Source organism: Callithrix jacchus, chromosome 21, assembly GCF_049354715.1.
Source record: "Callithrix jacchus isolate 240 chromosome 21, calJac240_pri, whole genome shotgun sequence".
In the NCBI taxonomy this organism is placed as follows: Eukaryota; Metazoa; Chordata; class Mammalia; order Primates; family Cebidae; genus Callithrix; species Callithrix jacchus.
In genome coordinates, this window is record NC_133522.1 from 7337414 (window position 1) to 7356294 (window position 18881).

At 37.8% G+C, this 18881-nt stretch overlaps 3 protein-coding genes across 4 annotated transcripts in view; 2 read left to right on the forward strand and 1 right to left on the reverse strand.

Moving 5' to 3' along the window:
• ZNF654 (zinc finger protein 654) overlaps positions 1-11474 on the reverse strand; it is a 90352-nt gene extending 78878 nt beyond the window's left edge. For both annotated transcript variants that reach the window (XM_078358577.1, XM_008986450.5), the window contains exon 1: positions 11210-11474. Coding sequence is in view for 1 of the 2 variants with exons in the window: in XM_008986450.5 (XP_008984698.4) it covers positions 11210-11395 (186 nt within the window). In the remaining variant the exon portion in view is untranslated. The remainder of the gene's footprint in view (positions 1-11209) is intronic.
• A 260-nt stretch (positions 11475-11734) lies between these two features.
• Positions 11735-18459, forward strand: LOC100402209 (CGG triplet repeat binding protein 1). Its single transcript, XM_008986447.4, has 3 exons — positions 11735-11892; positions 12498-12698; positions 14617-18459. The coding sequence occupies exon 2, from the start codon at positions 12505-12507 to the stop codon at positions 12580-12582; it is 78 nt and encodes a 25-aa protein (XP_008984695.2). The 5' UTR covers positions 11735-11892; positions 12498-12504; the 3' UTR covers positions 12583-12698; positions 14617-18459.
• Positions 14623-18459, forward strand: LOC128928030 (CGG triplet repeat binding protein 1). Its single transcript, XM_054249047.2, has one exon. The coding sequence runs from the start codon at positions 14640-14642 to the stop codon at positions 15141-15143; it is 504 nt and encodes a 167-aa protein (XP_054105022.1). The 5' UTR covers positions 14623-14639; the 3' UTR covers positions 15144-18459.
• Positions 18460-18881: the final 422 nt, after the last annotated feature.

An 18881-nucleotide genomic window follows, 5' to 3' on the forward strand; every position in this document is an offset into this window, starting at 1 on the left:
TTTGCAAAAAAAACAGGTAGTATTACCTGTGCCATAGTGGCATATAACAAAGGTTCATAACTTTTTTGGGGTGTGTCTGGATTATTGTTGGGTTGTATTTGTTTGGCAAGTTTTGACATTCTTAAAAGAATCTGATTTTTTTTTTAAGAAATTTGGACCTGCTCACCAAGAAACTGCAAATAAAACTTTACCTAGATCGTTACACAGATACTGAAAAGATCATTTTTTATGGCTGCATAAAATTTTAATTTATGGAAGATGAAATGATATTCACCTATTTTAGATTTTCTGGTTGCTTTCCCATTTTAATTCATTTATTACATTAATTATAATTAATGCTATGAAGAATAGTATTTTGTCCCAATTTATAATTTGCCAGAAATGAATGCTGTAAGAAAAATGACTAAGTCTATTTTAAGGTTTCTAATATATCTTGATAAACTGTAGTCCAGAAAAGTTGTGATAATCTGTACTCCCATCAGCTGAAAAACAGATCTTCACACTCTTATGAGGACGGACTATATGTAAATTTTACACTTTAAAAATAAATTCTATAATTAGAGAGATCTGTCAAATTATAGTAGGACAGATAAAGGCCAAAAAAGCACATCTACTGTATTGGGACTGGTAGGATTTCCATATATTCAAGGTTAAATCTAAATATGGAGAGACTGACAAACTTTAATAATTTAGGAAAAACATTTAAAACACATCCCATACCCTTCTGCCTTTAAAACACAAGATAATAAACATAAAATAATTTTTACTGGTTTGTAGTCACCATAAATTTACATTCTGAGAACTGCTATAATTTGTGTAATATAAGAGATCCTAAAGTCCAGTACATTAAGACTCTATTCTGTCAATTTTCCAAAGCTGTGATGAATACAAAAATAACTAAAAGACTCTTCATCTAAGCAGCAGAAAAGTCGCCAATGTGAATGTTGAAGCTTGTCAATTATATAAGGCACTGGGGATATAGCGGTCACCAAACACTGCCCTATTTTGTGTACAGTCGTAACTGCTATGAAGAAAAGTTGTAACTGAGCCATTGTTACTATCTCATCTAAGTATATCCCATTCAGGTGGGTTGGGGAGTGGACCAAGAGTTAAGAATCACCTTTTTTTTTTTTGTTTTCTGAAACAGAGTCTCGCTTTGTCACTCAGGCTGGAGTGCAGTGGCGCAATCTAGGCTCACTGCAACTTCTACCTCCTCAGTTCAAGCGATTCTCCTGCCTCAGCCTTCTGAGTAGCTGGGAATACAGGTGTGCACCACCGTGCCCAACTAATTTTTTTGTATTTTTAGTAGAGACAGGGTTTCACCACGTTGGTCAGGCTGGTCTTGAACTCCTGGACTCAGGTAATGCACCCGCCTAGGCCTCCCAAAGTGCTGGGATTACAGGTGTAAGGCATAGTGCCTTGCCTGAGAAATCACTTCCAATGGGGAACTTCTGATAGGTTGCATTTGATATTTTTTGTTTCACATTTATGAACATTTTTAGTTTCTGCTGCCTTGATTCTTTTTAACAGTGTCCATTCCACTGCATCCACTCAATCAAAACTGCTTTAGTAAGCTATAGTATTATCAAATACATGTGCACAGATGGTACAATAGATACAAACGCATATTCCTAGATACAATACAATGTATATGTATACCTTAGAGGCTAAGTGCACTGGCTGGCTTTTGACTGTCAAACTGGCTAGGTTACTGTCTGATTATCACATACCAGGCATACAACTTAGGCCATTTAATCTCTTCTGATCTTACTTTCCTGACCTATGAAAATGAGAATAATGAGGTAGCTAATCCTAGCACTTTGGGAGGCCAAGACTGGAGGATCACCTGAGGTCGGGAGTTTGAGACCAGCCTGATCAAATGGAGAAACCCATCTCTACTAAAAATAGAAAATTAGCTGGGCATGGTGGCACATGCCTGCAATCCAAGCTACTCGGGAGGCTGAGGCAAGAGAATTGCTTGAACCCGCGAGCCAAAATCGCACCATTGTACTCCAGTCTTCGCAAGAAGAGTGAAACTCAAAAAAAAAAAAAAAATATGAGAATAATAGCACATAGCTTGTAGGGTAGTGGATTAAATTACCTAAGACAGTCCCTGATTCATGGAAAGCATTCAAAATGAGTTATATACATATCTACAGCATATGCATATGGAAAGCATTCCAGTAATATCTTTCAGATATTAAAAATATACCACATCAAATCACTGGCAAGAATATTTACAATATTTCAACTAGAGTAACCGAAACATACTGTTTAATGTCAATAAACTCTAGTAGTAGAAATACATATTAACGAACTATACATGTTTTATTAGGACATTATATATGCACACTTATCTTCACAGTACACAGGGCAATTCTGTGTTATTGATATGTACTGATACAATCACTTCTCTTCCTTCTCTTCTCCTTTCACTTCTCTGTACTGTTTTGCCACAGATGAAGCCCAAAAATGAAGCTGTTCCTTTCTTTCTCAAAGTTAATTAACTGATTTATCATAGTCTACACTCAATCCTGAATGAATGTAACTCATTTTCCATGCCTTCACCTAGACAAATAAGCACTAAACAAAAGTACATACTAGTAGTCATTCTGCATTCATACTGATCTTCAAATGATTCCGCGGGTGAATTCAATATACCTCTCCAATCAGCTACCAACCACCTCCAGGTACTCTTAACAGATGAACTGTATTCCTACCACAAAACTGTATAAGGCAACACTCCTCTACTTGTGCTTTGAATCTTGTCCTTCCTCCCCTTTAGGGTTTCATAAAATAAATAATCCCTTCTTTTGTAGATTTGTGTCTTTCTTTCAAATGGATCATTCTCACCAGATTTTAAGTGTGCACACTTCATACCAATTTACTAAAAAAAAAGAAAAAAAAAATTCTTACCTTCAATCCCCACTGCCTCCAGTTACCACCGTATCTTTCCTTCTCCTTTATAGGTAATTTACATTTACTTACTTTTCCTTCACCTCCCACTTTCAAACTACTCCAACCTGAATCTCTCATCACTACACCAAAACAATTCTGCTCTGAGTCACCCAAGACTCCATGTTAATCACTAGTGGATCTGAACCGTTTGCAATGCCAGTTAACATTCATCCCATCCTAAAACATTCTCTTCCCTTGCCTTCTGTGACACCACAGTTCTCTGGGTTTCTGCAACCTCTTTAATCCTTCTAAAACTTTATTTGAAGACTCATCTTTTCCTACTGAGACATTTAATTTTGAGGCTCCTCAAGCTTTGGTTTTAAGGTCCTCTCCTTTTCCTATTTTCTCTCCCTATGTGAGCTCATTCACACATATGATTTTGAATATCCACACAGCTATGATAACCAGACCTCCCTTTTGAGCTCTGGCTTCTGTGAGTCCAGCTATCTTTAAGATCTCTCCTTGGATGAGGCAAAAGCACCTTAAATTCAGCATATTCAAACTAAACCAAAGGATCTCAGCAGAGCAGAACTTGCGCAGGTATCCAAATATAGACAAGCCTCCTATTAGTTCCCATTTATACTACTGCATACCTTTTCTTCATAGCACTTATCAAAGGTATAACTGTACACAAAACTGGGCAATGTCGGGTTGCTTACCATTATATCCCCAGTGCCTTATATAATTGACAAGCTTCAACATTCACATTAATGACTTTTCTACTGTTAGATGGAGTCTTTCAGTTATTTTTGTATTCACCACTGCTTTGAAAAGTTGACAGTATAGAATGTTAATATACTGGACTTTAGGATTTCATAAATCACACAATTCAACCTCCTCTCAAATTTAGTTTCCCATAATGTCTCCAAATCTCCTAATATCCTTAACATTACATATTAACATATAATTACAGTGTCATTCGATTGACCAGATTTAATCGATCTTATTTTTTTCTTCACATATCTTACCAGACACATATTTTACTACAAGTTTCATCGAGTTCTTGTTTTTGTTTTTGTTTGTAATTGTTAAGGTATAATTTAGCACATTTTGGCAGGAAGGCCAGAAAATTCAGTGCCAATAATAACAGTACAAATGGTGCCTTACTTGTGTTTGGCAGAACCATGCAAAGATATAATTCAAAAACTTAAAAGCAATAAATTCCATTTAAATATATTTCCTCTTACCATTTTATCTTCACAATTAAAATTGAGAATTTTTTTTTCACAGAGTCTCATTCTGTCACCCAGGCTGGAGATCTCCGCTCACTGCAAACTCCACCTCCCCCGGCTTAAGCCATCCTCCCACCTCAGCCTCCCAAGTAGCTGGGACTACAGGTGTGTGCCACCATGCCCAGCTATTTTTTTTTTTTTTTTTTTTTGTAGAGATGGCGTTTCACCATGTTGCCCATACTGGTCTTGAACTCCTGAGCTCAAGTGATTTGCCTGCCTTGTACTCCCAAAGTGCTGGGATTACAGGTGTGAGCCACTATGCCCTGGCAGGGATAGATTTTTTTGAAGCAATGTAATGAGTGATTATTTGCAATAATAGTCATCTATCTAATGAAAGACTGTGTATAAAAATGCCACTGAAGTTTAGAACCTCACTGGTCGGTCATTGGTATAATCATGATTAATGTAATGAACAAACTAAAATGGTATTCAATTTAACCAATTCTTTTTTTTTTAATAAAAGGATCTTACATGTTTTGGGGAAACAAAGCATTAAAATCTCATCATACTCAAAATATCCTTGCATCTATTTAGACAAAATAAACATCTACAGAATAAACAATCTAGGGCCAGGAGCACTAGCTCACAGCTGTAATCTTAGCACCTTGAGAGGCCGAGGTGGGTGAATCCTTGACCTCAGGAGTTAAGACCAGACTGTTAAACATCATAAAACCTTGACTCTACCAAAAAGCTACAAAAATTTAGCCAGGCTTGGTGGTACACACCTTAGTGCCAGCTACTGGGGGTGGGGCCTGGTGGTGGCTAAGAATGGTTTGAGCCCGGGAAGGGGAGGTTGCAGTGAGCTTAGATGGCAGACAGGGCACTCCCAACCTGAGCAACACTGCCAGACCCTAACTCAAAAAAATAATAATAAAAAAATAAACAATCTGTGAGGTAGGAAGAGAAAAAAGTTTATTTATACTTTTTCTTTGATTATAGCTTTAATTTTTAAAAATTAAAAAAAATTAACAAATGCAAAAGGTAAAATAAAACTCAGCCATAAAATACTACTACAAAGTTAACAACAATTTGGTATATTTCAGTCTTTTTAATTTACAAAAGTGAAATCACCCGTGTCCTGTATCTTTTCAGCAGTTATACTATAAACAGTTTCTCGTATGAATAAATATTCCTTAAATACATCATTGTTTAGGGAGAAGGGGCATAGGATTACATTACATGTACCAACACCCCTAACAATAGTCATTTAGGTGGTTTTCAATAATTTATTACAAATAATGTCATTATGAACAATTAGTTCAATTCAACTCTGAAAGTAACCTATAAAGGCATTAAAGAGTGGCAATAACAGAAAAAAAGAAAAGATTTAGCTCCCCAAATACAGCCATCAAATCTAAGGTTCATTTGTTTTGTTTTTTCCTAATTATAATAAATAAGTTAATGTCTTTCCAGGGAATTCATCTTTTATGAAGACTTGAAATAACCCAAATGTGCCAAAATTTGAGAACCACTTTTTAAAAAGCTAAAATTTTCATTTTCAATTGAGAAATAAAATAATTTTGCCAAAAAGAACACATAATGCAATTAAATTATTTCTAGCTCTGCATATTCACTACAGAATAGATCAGAAAACAGGATACTCCTTTTCAAAAGTGAATAAATGACTGCAAATTATTTTCAATACTTTCCTTTTCATCTTTCACACTATTATTTACTGAGCTAGAAAACTAATTTGAGACTTCTATTTAAATGCGACAGATTGAACACACATTTACGTCTGATCCTACTTGAAAACTCCACTAAAATAACAGTAAAAATATTTGTGTTTTAAAAGAGCTAAACCCACAGGACAAAGGAATGAGAAAGGAGAGATATCTACATATGGGTAGTTGGAAATTAGATGGATGGGTGGTAACTGACTTAACAAACCTAAGAAACTGAAGCCAAGCCATCAGTAGAGGGAGTTTGGGAACAAGATGATTGTGCTTGAATCAACCCCAGAACCCCAGAAAATCTCAGGAATTTGAGGCACCACATACCTTCAAAAGAAGACATGAAAACAGAGTCAGAAACAAAAAGATCAGTTCAAAATCTCTCCCAGATCCCTCCCCTAACAAAACAATGAAAACTAACTCCTAATTCTCTCAAGAGACTGAATATCTGGACACAAAGAGGGTAAGGGGAAAAAAGGGGATAAACAAAAAATGGGGTATAATCAAAAAGCACACAGTGGACATGCTCAATTCTGAGATCAGTAGTGAGACGGTAAAGTAGTCCCTATCTCCTTCCTGTAGCAGGTCAACTGACTCCACCTAAAACAACTAGGGAAAAAAATACTTAAAAATATGGAGGCAAATATCAAAACTCAGAGTTGCCAGCGATAGCTTCTGGAGAATAAGACACAGGAAAGGAAGGGAACAGGGCATGACTGCTATTTTTGGTTATAAGCTGTCGCAAAAAAAAAAAAAAAATTGTTTTCTTCAATATCCATTTACGTTTTCTTCCTTACTGACAAAATCATAGGCACGTGTTGATCAAGAAACAAAAATTTGGAAAATTTCCTAACCTTTCTTTTTTTCTGTTTTTGAGATGGAGTCTTGCTCTGTCGTCCAGGCTGGAGTGCAGTGGTGTAATCTTGGCTCACTGCTGCAACCTCCGCCGCCCAGGTTCAAGTAATTCTCCTGCCTCAGCCTCCGAGTAGCTGGGGTCACAGGCAAGCATGCCATCACACCCGGCTAGTTTTTGTATTTTTTAATAGAGATGGGGTTTCACCATATTGGTCAGACTGGTCTCAAACTCCTGCTGACCTAGTGAATTGGCCCACCTTGGCTTCCCAAAGTGCTGGGATTACAGGTGTGAGCCACCCGGCGGAGCCTCTAACATTCTTTTCAAATGGGGATAACTCAAGATGAAAGTGAGTCATTGAGTAGACTTTAGAATAACTTGGATTGGTTTACACCACAGTGACACCCAGCTCCTGCCACTGGCAAGTCAGATGTGATGGTTGCGACTCAAGCAATTACCTTGGATCCTGACACCAACTCAAGATGGTAAGACAAGGATGACTGACAAGAAAGAGCAAATGATCGTATTACCACCACACCGTCTCTACACTGGCTATTCAAGATATTTTTATAGGGGAAATAAATGCCCACCTTATTTAAGCCACTTAGGTCTCTATTAGCAGAAAAATGCAATTCCTGGTATTTAGGCCTTATATGACTTCAAACTATGTATATTAATAAAAAACAAAAGAGACGTGACAATCAAAACTATCTCCCGAAATTGCCAAATGTCCCCTATGGGAAACAAAATCTCTGAGAACCCCTGCCATAGAGATCTTACAAACCCCGCCACAGTTATTTTATAAATCATTGTGTTTCACCAGGAACATTCAACTTTTCTAGTTAAATAAAAGAATTTAAGAATTCCTAGAGTTTCTCTAAAGTTTAGTGCAAGACGCAAATTATAAGCTACTTACAGATTATCTCTAATGTCGCTCTTAAATCCTCAGAGGATTTTACAAGAGAGAATATTAATAGCATCTACCTATTTAAGTTCTATCTATGTGCTAGGTACAATACTAAGTACTTTATGTTCATTCTCTCTTTTTACATTCATGACATCCTCACAGCATGAATATTAACCCTATCACAGTGTATAATAATTTTAAATTATATTTTAATCAATATATCAAAGTGGTTACAGAAATCCTTTTTTATTAATCATTATGTTCATTCTAGGACTGAACTAAGAAGAAAGTGTCTTAACTTCCTCAGTTTACAACCAATTTATGCCCAAAAAAATCAATGTATCTGGTGGCAAAATAAATGGAGTCATTAAAACTTTCAGGAATTAGAGAAGTGTTTACAGCACTTAACAAATCAGACAGTAACAGACTGCTTCTTGAAACACTTTTTACTACTGTGTCATAATGCAGGAGCACTTTATAAATTTTTCATCCATGATACCAAGTTATTTCCAGAAACTTCTTTTTCCTTTGACATCACTTGCAAAAAAAAAAAAAAAAAAAAAAAAAACCCTCTTTAATTGAGGATTTACTTATAATTTCAATCTGCTTTTCAGCAGAAATTGAAGACTAAGTTGAAATCCCAGCATGTCTACATAGTGGAAACTAAGACACATTAACTTGTTCAGGCCTCAATTTCAACCATGTAACTTGCTGTCTGAAGCTTAAGAGCTGGTAAGCCTTCCCTAAAAGTTACTTTCCCCTACCTTTCCTCCTCAAAGCAAATTAAGTATCAGTTAAGGGCCAATTTTATTTTAGCATTTATTGAGTCAGCTAACAAGAGCCAGGGGAGGATGAGACAGGGCCAGTCCAACATTACACTGTATCTTCTGCTTTACTTTTCCTTATGATATAAGACACAAAAACCTCTCTGGAAAAGAAGGGTTCCTTCCTCTCTCACTGTGCCCACATAACTAACTGCCAAGAAATTTTGATTCATATTTCCCTCTAAAAAGAGGAAGATAAACTGGAGACTTTCTTTGAAACACGACTAAGCTGTCTGTATAATTCATGTATGTAGTTAACTGCCGCATACCCCAAGTGCACATATCCATTTCATCACTCACGATTAAGTCATTTACTAATAAATAATTAGTATATTATATATTATATTTAATATTAATATTTTATATTATATAACATTTAATATTAATATTAAATATATAACATTAAATATACTGTGTATATTATATTAAGTATAATTATACTTCATATATTATACATAATATATTATACTTAATATAATAAATATAATATGTATATTATACATAATATAATAAATTATTATACTTAATATTAGCCTCAGTAAGTGTCAGAAAACCAAAACTTTAAAAAGATATCTTCAACTAGGAATTAAATAATCCCCTGCTTCCCTTACTGGCAAATAAAGCAATTACTATGGTAGAATTTTATTTCTCAGTAGATAAAATTCAACTTAATAAAGGAATATTTTATTCCATCTAAAAGTTTTAATATCAGAAAGGACTTCACAAAGCACAATCACGACAGCACCTCAGAGCAGCCCCGTCGGTAATCTAAAGTATTTTAAATATGTAAAGTTTCCAGTAATAAACTATTTCCAGGTAAAAGGTGGTAACATGAAAGTATGTCAGTCTAAACATAATTTAGCAATAGAAAATACAAGTTCATTAAGTTCTTCCTGTTTAGTTTTATTTCCTTGGATATACAGGAGGTAGGGAAGTCATAAAATAGTCAACTTCATTTGTTCTTAAAATATTGTACTGTCACTATTCAGACATTGTTTTGCAGGCTAAATCTGTCATTGGTTCTAAAAATTTTAGTTGCTTGCTAATGGTATAAAAAGCAAAACAAAAAATTAAAGAGATTTTTCAGCCCTTGAATATATTAAAAACATGAATTGTATCCTAATTTTCCAAAGTTTAAAATTCCAACAGATACAAAAATCTACCAGTAGCGTGGTTTCTATATGTAAAAAGTATAGTTAGAAAACAAGTGCTCTGAAAAGACGACACTGAACCTCTAAATTCAGTGAATGCCAATTATCAAAATAAAAGTATATTTTCAAGAAAGTCATCAACTAAGCAATGCCAAAGAAACTGACACACCCTTCCTTCTTTATGACACGGGGGAAAAACATGAACAAAAGGCAAGTTAAATTAAAACATTAAAAACTTACCTGAATGTAAGTTCAACTTGTGTTCAAAAAATGTCAACTCCATCCTTTTTCTTTCAATGCTTGTAAGGGAATTCTTACAGGCATTCCCTTACAGGCCCTGAAAGAAATCCCTTACAAGCACTGAAAGACATGTCAGCAAACATGATGTCCACTTCTCATTAACTTTATTTCCTGCTTGTTATCAGAATGGAATTAATAACCTGATCCAAACCCTTCACATAATTGAACTATTACTCCTCTTTGACAGAAGGGGAAACAGAGACACGGAGTAACTTGTCCAAGGTAATAAATTCAGCTAGGAGATGGTGGGGCCAGAATCTGAATGCTGTACGTCCAAAATAATAGACACATTTAAAAAGGGGTGGGATGGAAAATGAGCAGTTAATTGTTTTTGTTGTTTTTCCAAGTAGCTTGCAAAACAAGACTGTTGTGAAAAGGAACAGACGTTTAAAGTATAAATGCAACTAGGTAAGAATGCAGAATACACAAACTGTACCCCTAAACAAGTCGGGGTGTATTGCTATATTTGACTAACACTTTGAACAACATCAAACCCCTGTGAGAGTCGACAGAGTAAATAATTTAACGTCACCGTTCAGACACTGTGTTTTACAGGCTGAATAAAATACGCTAAAAATTGAAGGATGGGGGGGGTGGTGATGTTAACCGGAGCAAGTTTCAGGAAAATTACTCATTATAAGCAGTTAATTAGAAAAGAGTGCGTGTGTCAACGGAAGGAGGTTTTTAAAATAAAGATGACAATCACACTGCCTTAACGCACCCTCTGTCCGAAAAAAAGTAACTAAATCACCGCGGGGCAGCGTCTACGCCAAGGGGGAACCGGCCCAGCGGGCTTTTGTGAGGGGATGACAGGAGACCCTAGAAGAGGGGGAACGGTGGCAATGACAGGAAAGAGGGCAAGTCTCCGATCCCGGAAAAAAGGGGAGAACATCGGGGCAAGCGGCAGAGAAGGGAAGACAGAAAATGTTACGAGAGGTGCCAAATGAGGTGCGAAGGACCAAGGTAGGAAGCGTAAGAAAGGCGGGACTCAGGCAGGAAGGTGTGTTTGGGGTAGGGAAGGCTTGTCAGGGCACAGCTCTCCGGACAGCCGACCTTCCTCCTTCCCAGCTCCTGCATCCCCAACAAACTCTCACTTTCTGACCAACCCTGAGCCCGCGAGTCACCCTCGCCGTGCTCCCCGCCCCCCACCCCCTGCCGGCTAGGTGGAGGAGGGAGCTTCACCCTCACCCGCCTTGTTGGGGCAGAAGATCGGGCACTGGACAGACACCAGATTCACGGACGAGAAGGCCAGGAAACGCAGAAAGGCCCAGGACCCGGGTGACAAGTCGGGGCGACCAACGGGCGCCTCACCTGACAGAAGCGTCGGCAGTAATCCCGACTGCTGATCCCGACGCCGGCGCCGCAGCTGCCGCTGCCAGCGCCGCCTCTGCCGTCGCCCGCAGCTCTAAGCCCCACAGGGCCCAGCGGGGACTCCACAATGGCCACGAGCTCTTCTCCGAGGCGTTCGGCCTCTTGGTCGCTCTCTTCCTCCGCCATGAGGCTCTCGCCGCCCAGCGCGTACCAGCCCTGCGCCGCCGCCGCTGTAGCTGCCTAGGCTAACCTCCTCCTCCTCCCTAGTTCCCTCCCCCTTCCCTCCTCCCTAGCCGGACAGGGGCCTCTCGGCTGGGCTCTACTTCCGGCTCCGCCCACCCACGCCCCCCGTTTTTATTGGAAAACGAGAGCTGCCAATCATGCTCATGCCCGCCCTTCCACTACTATTGGTCAAATTAGCAGTCTGTTTGATAGACCGGCCATCTGTTGGTCAATGCTGCTCGGCGGTTGCTGGGGACCGCCTACGGGCTCTGCCATAGGCGGTGCAGGCGGACGGGGCGCGGCGGGGGACACGGCGGCCGCCGCGGGGCTTGATCGGGCAACGGCAGCGACGGCGGCAGCGACGGATCTTCCTCCTGCCTTGTTCCTTGCTCTTTCTTCCTCCTCTTTTCCTTTCCGGCCGAGCCTTGTCCACTTCCCTTAACGGCGGTCTCGATCCTACGGTACCAAGGAGCTAGGGAGGCCGAAGGTGGGCCCGGCCGTTGGTGCGGGCTCTGGGCCCCGGGCCTTCCGTCCTGAAGCTGGAACCGGGGGCGGGGCCGGGGCACAGTTGTCGGCGGGAGGAAGAGGGAGGAGACGGGAAGCCTGACAGCGGCCGCCTCCGCCAGGCGCCTGCTGCCGCCTCCCTTGAGACTGCCGCCAACTCGGCTGTCGAGTTCCCGGGCCCACAGCTGGCACCTGGGACTCGGCCCTGCCCGGCTAGCGGGGTCGGGACGGTGGGGCGCCGGCGTGCTGGGCTCGGCGCCGAAGGAGGGAGCCCAGACGCCGGGAACGTCCCGCGCCCCGGCTCTCCCCCGCCCCCGCCCGAACCTCGGGGCCTGGGGAGCCTGAGGAGGTGCCTAGCGGGCGGACCCCCGAGGAGGACCTGGGGAAGGGAAGTGTTAGGGTAAACGTTGGAATCGAGTTTGTAGTGTGGAATTAGCTACCAAGCGGTTTTGGAAACACCTGCGTGGTGGCAGTTGTTGACGTTCTTGTTCATCTTTTCAGTCACCTCCTTCCCTTCCGTCCCCCATTTTTTTCCCTTCCATTTGTTTTTCGTGTTTTACAGTAAAGGCATGACTTCCTGGCACCACAGGGAAAATCGGGTGCAAGCCCAGAAACTATTTCCCCACCACCACTTGTTGAAAAACTGATTTGAAGGCATCTTCGGGATTGAACGAAAAGTGCCAGGATTTGATGTGCCTCTGGTTTTGCTCTGGAGACCCTTCCTTGCTAAGTATCAAGACGAAAAAAACTGGAAACTAATCCGGTAAACCCTGAAACTTGAAAATTTATGATGAGTTTTGTTTTGATCTAGTAAATGATTTGCTTTTTCCCTTTTGTTGGCTAACTCGTGCACTTTTTAATTTCTTCATTTGTTGAAAATATCTTTATCTTCTATTAAACATTTTTGTTCTTCTGGTATGTAAACCCAAGCCACCTCTACTGGGTGGAAGTTTGCCTCTGCAGTAACACAGACAGACTTTTTGAAATTATAAAATCTTTGGAAAATATAGGCCTTTCACATTAGCAGAAATAATTGAGCATTTTATGCTACAAAGAATTACATGCTTGGTTACTGTTTTTGAAATCCAAATATTTAAAGATACAAGACTTTTGACATAGTGAGATTTAGGCATTACAGGGCACAGATATTTCATGTTGATCACAACTAGGTTAGAACCATTAATCGTAGTAATTGGTACTGATTTGTCTTGGGAGTGTAAAACATACCGTTTACTTAAAGTACAAACGTGTAATGGTAAGTACTAGGTAGGAATCATAACTGTCTTCTCTGCCGTTGCAAACCTGTAGCCTAACACAACATTTGGCAAATGAGAGTTGTGCACTTAAAATAAGGAAATGAAATATATTAAAACCTAGACTTTATTGTACTTTTCAGAATTTCTGTGAAATGTTTGATTTTTTGCATCCGTGGTGTCTGATACACTGGCAGTTTATAGTTCTTTTGAAAGAGTTCCTGTTACCCAGCTATTCTTTAGTATGTGTTCATGGAATACTCCATAGTTTCTGATTACACTTATAAAGCATAATTCTTCAGAGCACACTTAGAGTTCTTTCTCTAACGTATTTATGCAGACAGAATTTCATCTGGAATTCTGTCAAATTCACTTTAACTTCTTAAAAGTGTTGGTTATTGTAAGAGCCTAAAGGTATGGCCCCAGGGAACAATTAAGACTTAATGATGCTTTTCACCTACCAAAGTATGTTCCTTATCTAAAGATTTCGATGCCCATAAGGCTGTGATTTTGTTACTTAGTGCTGTGGTCATGAAAGGATGTTATTAGGATAAGTTGAGAAATTATTAAGCTGCTTCTACATTAAATAAGTGTAAGTATTTGGACAGATAGTGAAGATACTCATTTATTTTTTCCATCAACTTGTTAAATTGAGGTTTTGCTGTATCCTAGACACTATGTTCTTGATTTTGTTCTTACTAATCAGTGAAATAAATATTAACAAATATAATTATTAATTTTAATTTAAAAAGGAAACGAAAGTATTAGAGAAATAAGACTTTGCATATCTTAACACCTTTTGGAAAACAGGTGTACATGCATTACAGAATAACTTACTTTGAACTCTATTTTGGCTTTACAATTTAATGTCATTGTTGCTGTTAATTGCATTTGGTCTGGGTTTTGTTTTTTTGGAGCTTTTACTCAAAAGAATTTTTGAAATTATATTCATCTTCATATAGAATTATGGCAGTTTACAGGCCCACCTGTTTGAAAAAACTTTTTCCACAGTTTGTTCCTAAAATCAGTCATCCCAGAATTGTGACAGGAAAGAAGCTCTTTTAAACTAGAATACATATCTAAATTGGAGGAGAGTAATATAAATTATACCCTAAATGTTGACCTGCAATTAGGTTTCCCTGAGTAACAGTGACATCTGGGTTAGTGTGAGTTCTTTCTTTGTAGTTCTAATTTATTTGAATTTCATAAAAATCAAGGAATGGACCTGAGTGTTACCAGTTAGTAACTTGTTCTAGTTTTGCCTTTCCTTATATATTTCGGGTAAGTTAAGATTAGTAGACACACTACTAATTTGTAGTTTATTGAAGTCTTTAATCTTAAAGTGTTTATATACCGCCTTTTATTGTTAATTACTTTGAGAATGAACTGTTGTTATAACACTTATCTTTGTTTCTTTTGTCTTGAAAGAACCATATTTATTTAGAGTGAGAATGGAGCGATTTGTAGTAACAGCACCACCTGCTCGAAACCGTTCTAAGACTGCTTTGTATGTGACTCCCCTGGATCGAGTCACTGAGTTCGGAGGTGAGCTGCATGAAGATGGAGGAAAACTCTTCTGCACTTCTTGCAATGTGGTTCTGAATCATGTTCGCAAGTCTGCCATTAGTGACCACCTCAAGTCAAAGACTCATACCAAGAGGAAGGCAGAATTTGAAGAGCAGAATGTGAGAAAGAAGCAGAGGCCCCTAACTGCATCTCTTCAGTGCAACAGTACTGCGCAAACAGAGAAAGTCAGTGTTATCCAGGACTTTGTGAAAATGTGCCTGGAAGCCAACATCCCACTTGAGAAGGCTGATCACCCAGCAGTCCGTGCTTTCCTATCTCGCCATGTGAAGAATGGAGGCTCCATACCTAAGTCTGACCAGCTACGGAGAGCTTATCTGCCTGATGGATATGAGAATGAGAATCAACTCCTCAACTCACAAGATTGTTGACTAGAAGTTTACCACCATTGTGATCAAGATAAATGTGGAGTATTAAAGTTATGTGTTGATTGTGTGGTTCATTTTTATATTTATTTCATTTAAAATCATGTGATGCAGAATAGTTTTGCAATGTGTATATAGTTGCAGGCAAAAAGAAAAAAAAAAAAAAACACCTCACTGCAAAACTTAATGTTTAGTCACCAATGGTATAAAGCAAAACCTAGGTTTAGATTGTGCTAGGATACCTGAAACCTGATGGTTATCTTTAAAATTGATGGTTTTTCTCCTGAAATGTTTGTGCATGGAAGAACTGCCCTGCTTTTTACCCTGTTGCCATGTATGATTATTCCTTGTGAGATTACTTAATTACTTGGCTTGAAGACTAGCCTATTGAAGCTGCTGCCAGGCACCACCACTTAACAGTAACTTAAAGGAATTATTTCTTTAGAGGATCGTCTTCAAAAAGGAAAGGATAGTGGGAAACTTCTTATATCTTCAGATCCCTAGCAGAAATGACTGTGTTTATTTCAAACTATGTTTTACTTGTATGTGATGTAGTTAACTATCCTTCAATTCTATATTTCCCCTGCCCCCATTATAAAGGCTTATTGTATTTTGTAGCAGCTTCAAGTGACCAAAAGACTAAAATCTTTCAATGTCGATGCCAAAAGCCAAGGGGAATTTTGCAGTGACAAGATTTTAGTCTCTTACTATGAATACAAATTTTGAACCATAGCTTTCATTTTAAGCATCATCTTGAATTTGCAAACTTTTCTATGTCTTGGTGTTAAAAGATTTCCAAGATTGGCATTTTTATTTAAACAGGTAGACATTTATGGTTGAGTTTTCTCTTTTTATGGATAATTAGTAATGGTTTTTTTGGCTGACAGATCAGATAAAGTTACTTTCTATTCATTAATTTTTCCATGTGATTTTATGAATTTATTTAGGTAGTCTAGACTAGAAACAAGTTGACTTATTTTATCTGCTTTGCCTCTGGTGGTACAAGGTTTTTAACATGGATGGTAGACAGTTGTCTAGAAATTCTGGCAGGCTTTTTGTAGTGGAGATCTGGCAGTATCCTGCATAACTGTTTGAGTGAGGAAATCGTTCTCTTAAAGGTCACCTGTGTTCAGGAAATGATCTCTGTCTCAACCTCACTATCCTGTAAGATTACCCAAGTAGCTTAGCCCAGCTAAGTTCTCTCTATCAGAGACCCAAATTATATTTTTTAAAAAATTAACAGCTGGAAACTTGGACTAGAGCTTTAATTTTAAAAAATCTTAAATTCTTTGAAATTCAAGTTAAAAATATATATATTTCTATTACAAAGCAGTGATAAATGATGCCCTATGTAACTTGGAGTTACCTTTTGATTTTCACCAATAATCTTCACGTATGAAAGAAAAAGCCAAAGGGAAAAACAGATTGTGTATTTTTCAGAAACTGCTTTCCATGGGTTAAGATTTTTTTACAGATTTAAGTTCTAATTCAGGTTGTCAAACTGGCCATTTGATTTTAGAGATTTGTTTTCATTTAAAAAAATAAGCCTGCCACCAAAACAAATCACTTACCAAATGTGAACTATTTGTTTTGCTCATGTTCAGTTACATTAAAGTAGTAGGATAAATGCATGCCTAGAGTAGTGCTCTCACTGATGAAGCACATGTATGAGGAGACCAGCAGCAAAACATAAATGTGTTTTGCATTTACTTCCTCTGGAAAAGAATTTGTGGGCAACCATGTTTCATTATGGTAGAAGATTGTAGAAGCTAGGAATAATTGAGTTTTATAGCACTGTTTTCAGAATTCAAAAAGTTAGATATACAATCATTCTGTTTTTTTAAATTCCATGTAATTCAAACTGCTCCCTATTGTTTGGGTATTAATTTGCACTAATGGCAAAATGTAATGACAGATCAGCTTTGAAAGTAGTCCTAAGCAGTAAACTGGATGATGTTGCATTAGAAAAACATCAATAATTCATATTTAAGTTTCTAGTAGTTACTACTGATTTGATAATCACTTACATTTTGTATATCTTAATGTATTTTTTCAGACTCCTAATTCCCACATTCACTGTACCTAGGAGTATAGTCCATTCTGTTAGGATTATATCCTCTCCTTAGAAATGTTTTCCATCCTGTTGTGGGAATTTGGTATTAATGTTTCTTCATTGATTATGAAACTTTTGTTCCCTGAAACTAGTTAACTTTGTCTAAAGTTAAGGCAGAATGATGGCTTTCGCCTGCTCAAACTGGTGCAAATCCCTGCAACAATGACTGGCATATGTTAAGTAACAAATGAGGATGTCTAAGAGGCATATGCTGCTTTGGAGGTGTAGTGAACGTGTGTACAGAAGTTTCGATCTTAACTATATAGTGTTAGTGTGATGCTATACTATTGGAAAAATAGCAACTTTTTTCTATTTTGTAAGTTGTATGCATAAACATAAGATTTGTAATGTTTCATTTATAAACTGCCTTCTTCAACACATGTTAATAGTGTTTTCTCAAAGTATTGATAGTATGTCTTCCAGAATTTCACGATATGCTTACAGTAAATAGTTCCTATCTTGTTGAAATGTTAAATTCTTTGTTGGCTTTCTTTTTGATTCTGTGGGGATATATAACAAGCCTGAAGGACATTGTAATCATTTCTTACAGGGTGAAAATTTAGAAAGATTGTGTATGAGAGCCTATATAGTTGTTTTATCCATTATCATCTTCAATTAAGACTTAAAAAAATGCTATTTCCAGTTAGTGCATTTGGCCCTATTGAATTTTCAGGGACCAGAAAACATTAAAGAAAAAGTTCTGCATCTTATAATGGTAACCGATTAAACTTGAGATTGTTCTGAAAGTTATCATTTGCGTTAAAACTATTGTAAGTACCGTCGGCAAGATCACCAAGCTGAAACTTCCATGTTAAATTTGCACATGAATGTTAATGGAAAACACAAAACTTAAGATGGCCCAAAATAAAAGCCACAAACAGTTCATCATCTGGTGCTTAGTCTCTGTTAAGGGCTCTCTGTGGTTTGACTTACACCAACTGCCATTAAATGAGGACAAATCACCTTCAAACATGTTCATTTGATTCATAACAAGGAAGATGGGTCTATGATTTTATTGCAAATTGTAGCCTAAAAGAAAGTGCTTTAGCTTCTGGCAGCACTGATTAAAATGTGAATAGTGAAGTGGCTATCCTAAACTTGGTTTATCTCAACTCACACTCTTACAGATTTCTTAGGATATACAATTCGTATCTAGTGGCATTCTACTTGTATTCAGAATACTGTATTAATTAAAGTTTTACTATTTCATTTTTGTATTCCGTGCTGATTTTTTTTTGCTCACGCATGTATCTTTAGTATAAACGTGTCACTTTTAAAGTTTTGTCTGACTTTTAGAAATAAATTTCAGAAAAATTGTTTCAAAAGATTTTGAAAGCACATTTTTTTGTGAGTCAAATAATTTCATGATTCCAAAACAGCAGAACCTTACTGAGTTATCTTTCTACTAGTTATAGCTCTCTTATATTAGTCATTATACTCAATGTAAAATATAGTCTATCAAATCAGATTCACATCCCAATCACTGCTTTTAATTGGAAACATTTAGTTTTTTTTACTTTTGGAAGTATTATGATGGCCCTAATTTACAAGTTTCACTGCTATATTTTCATTGCCACTGGTGACAAAAAATGCATATAAATTAAAAAATCACTTTTACATAATTTTGAAGG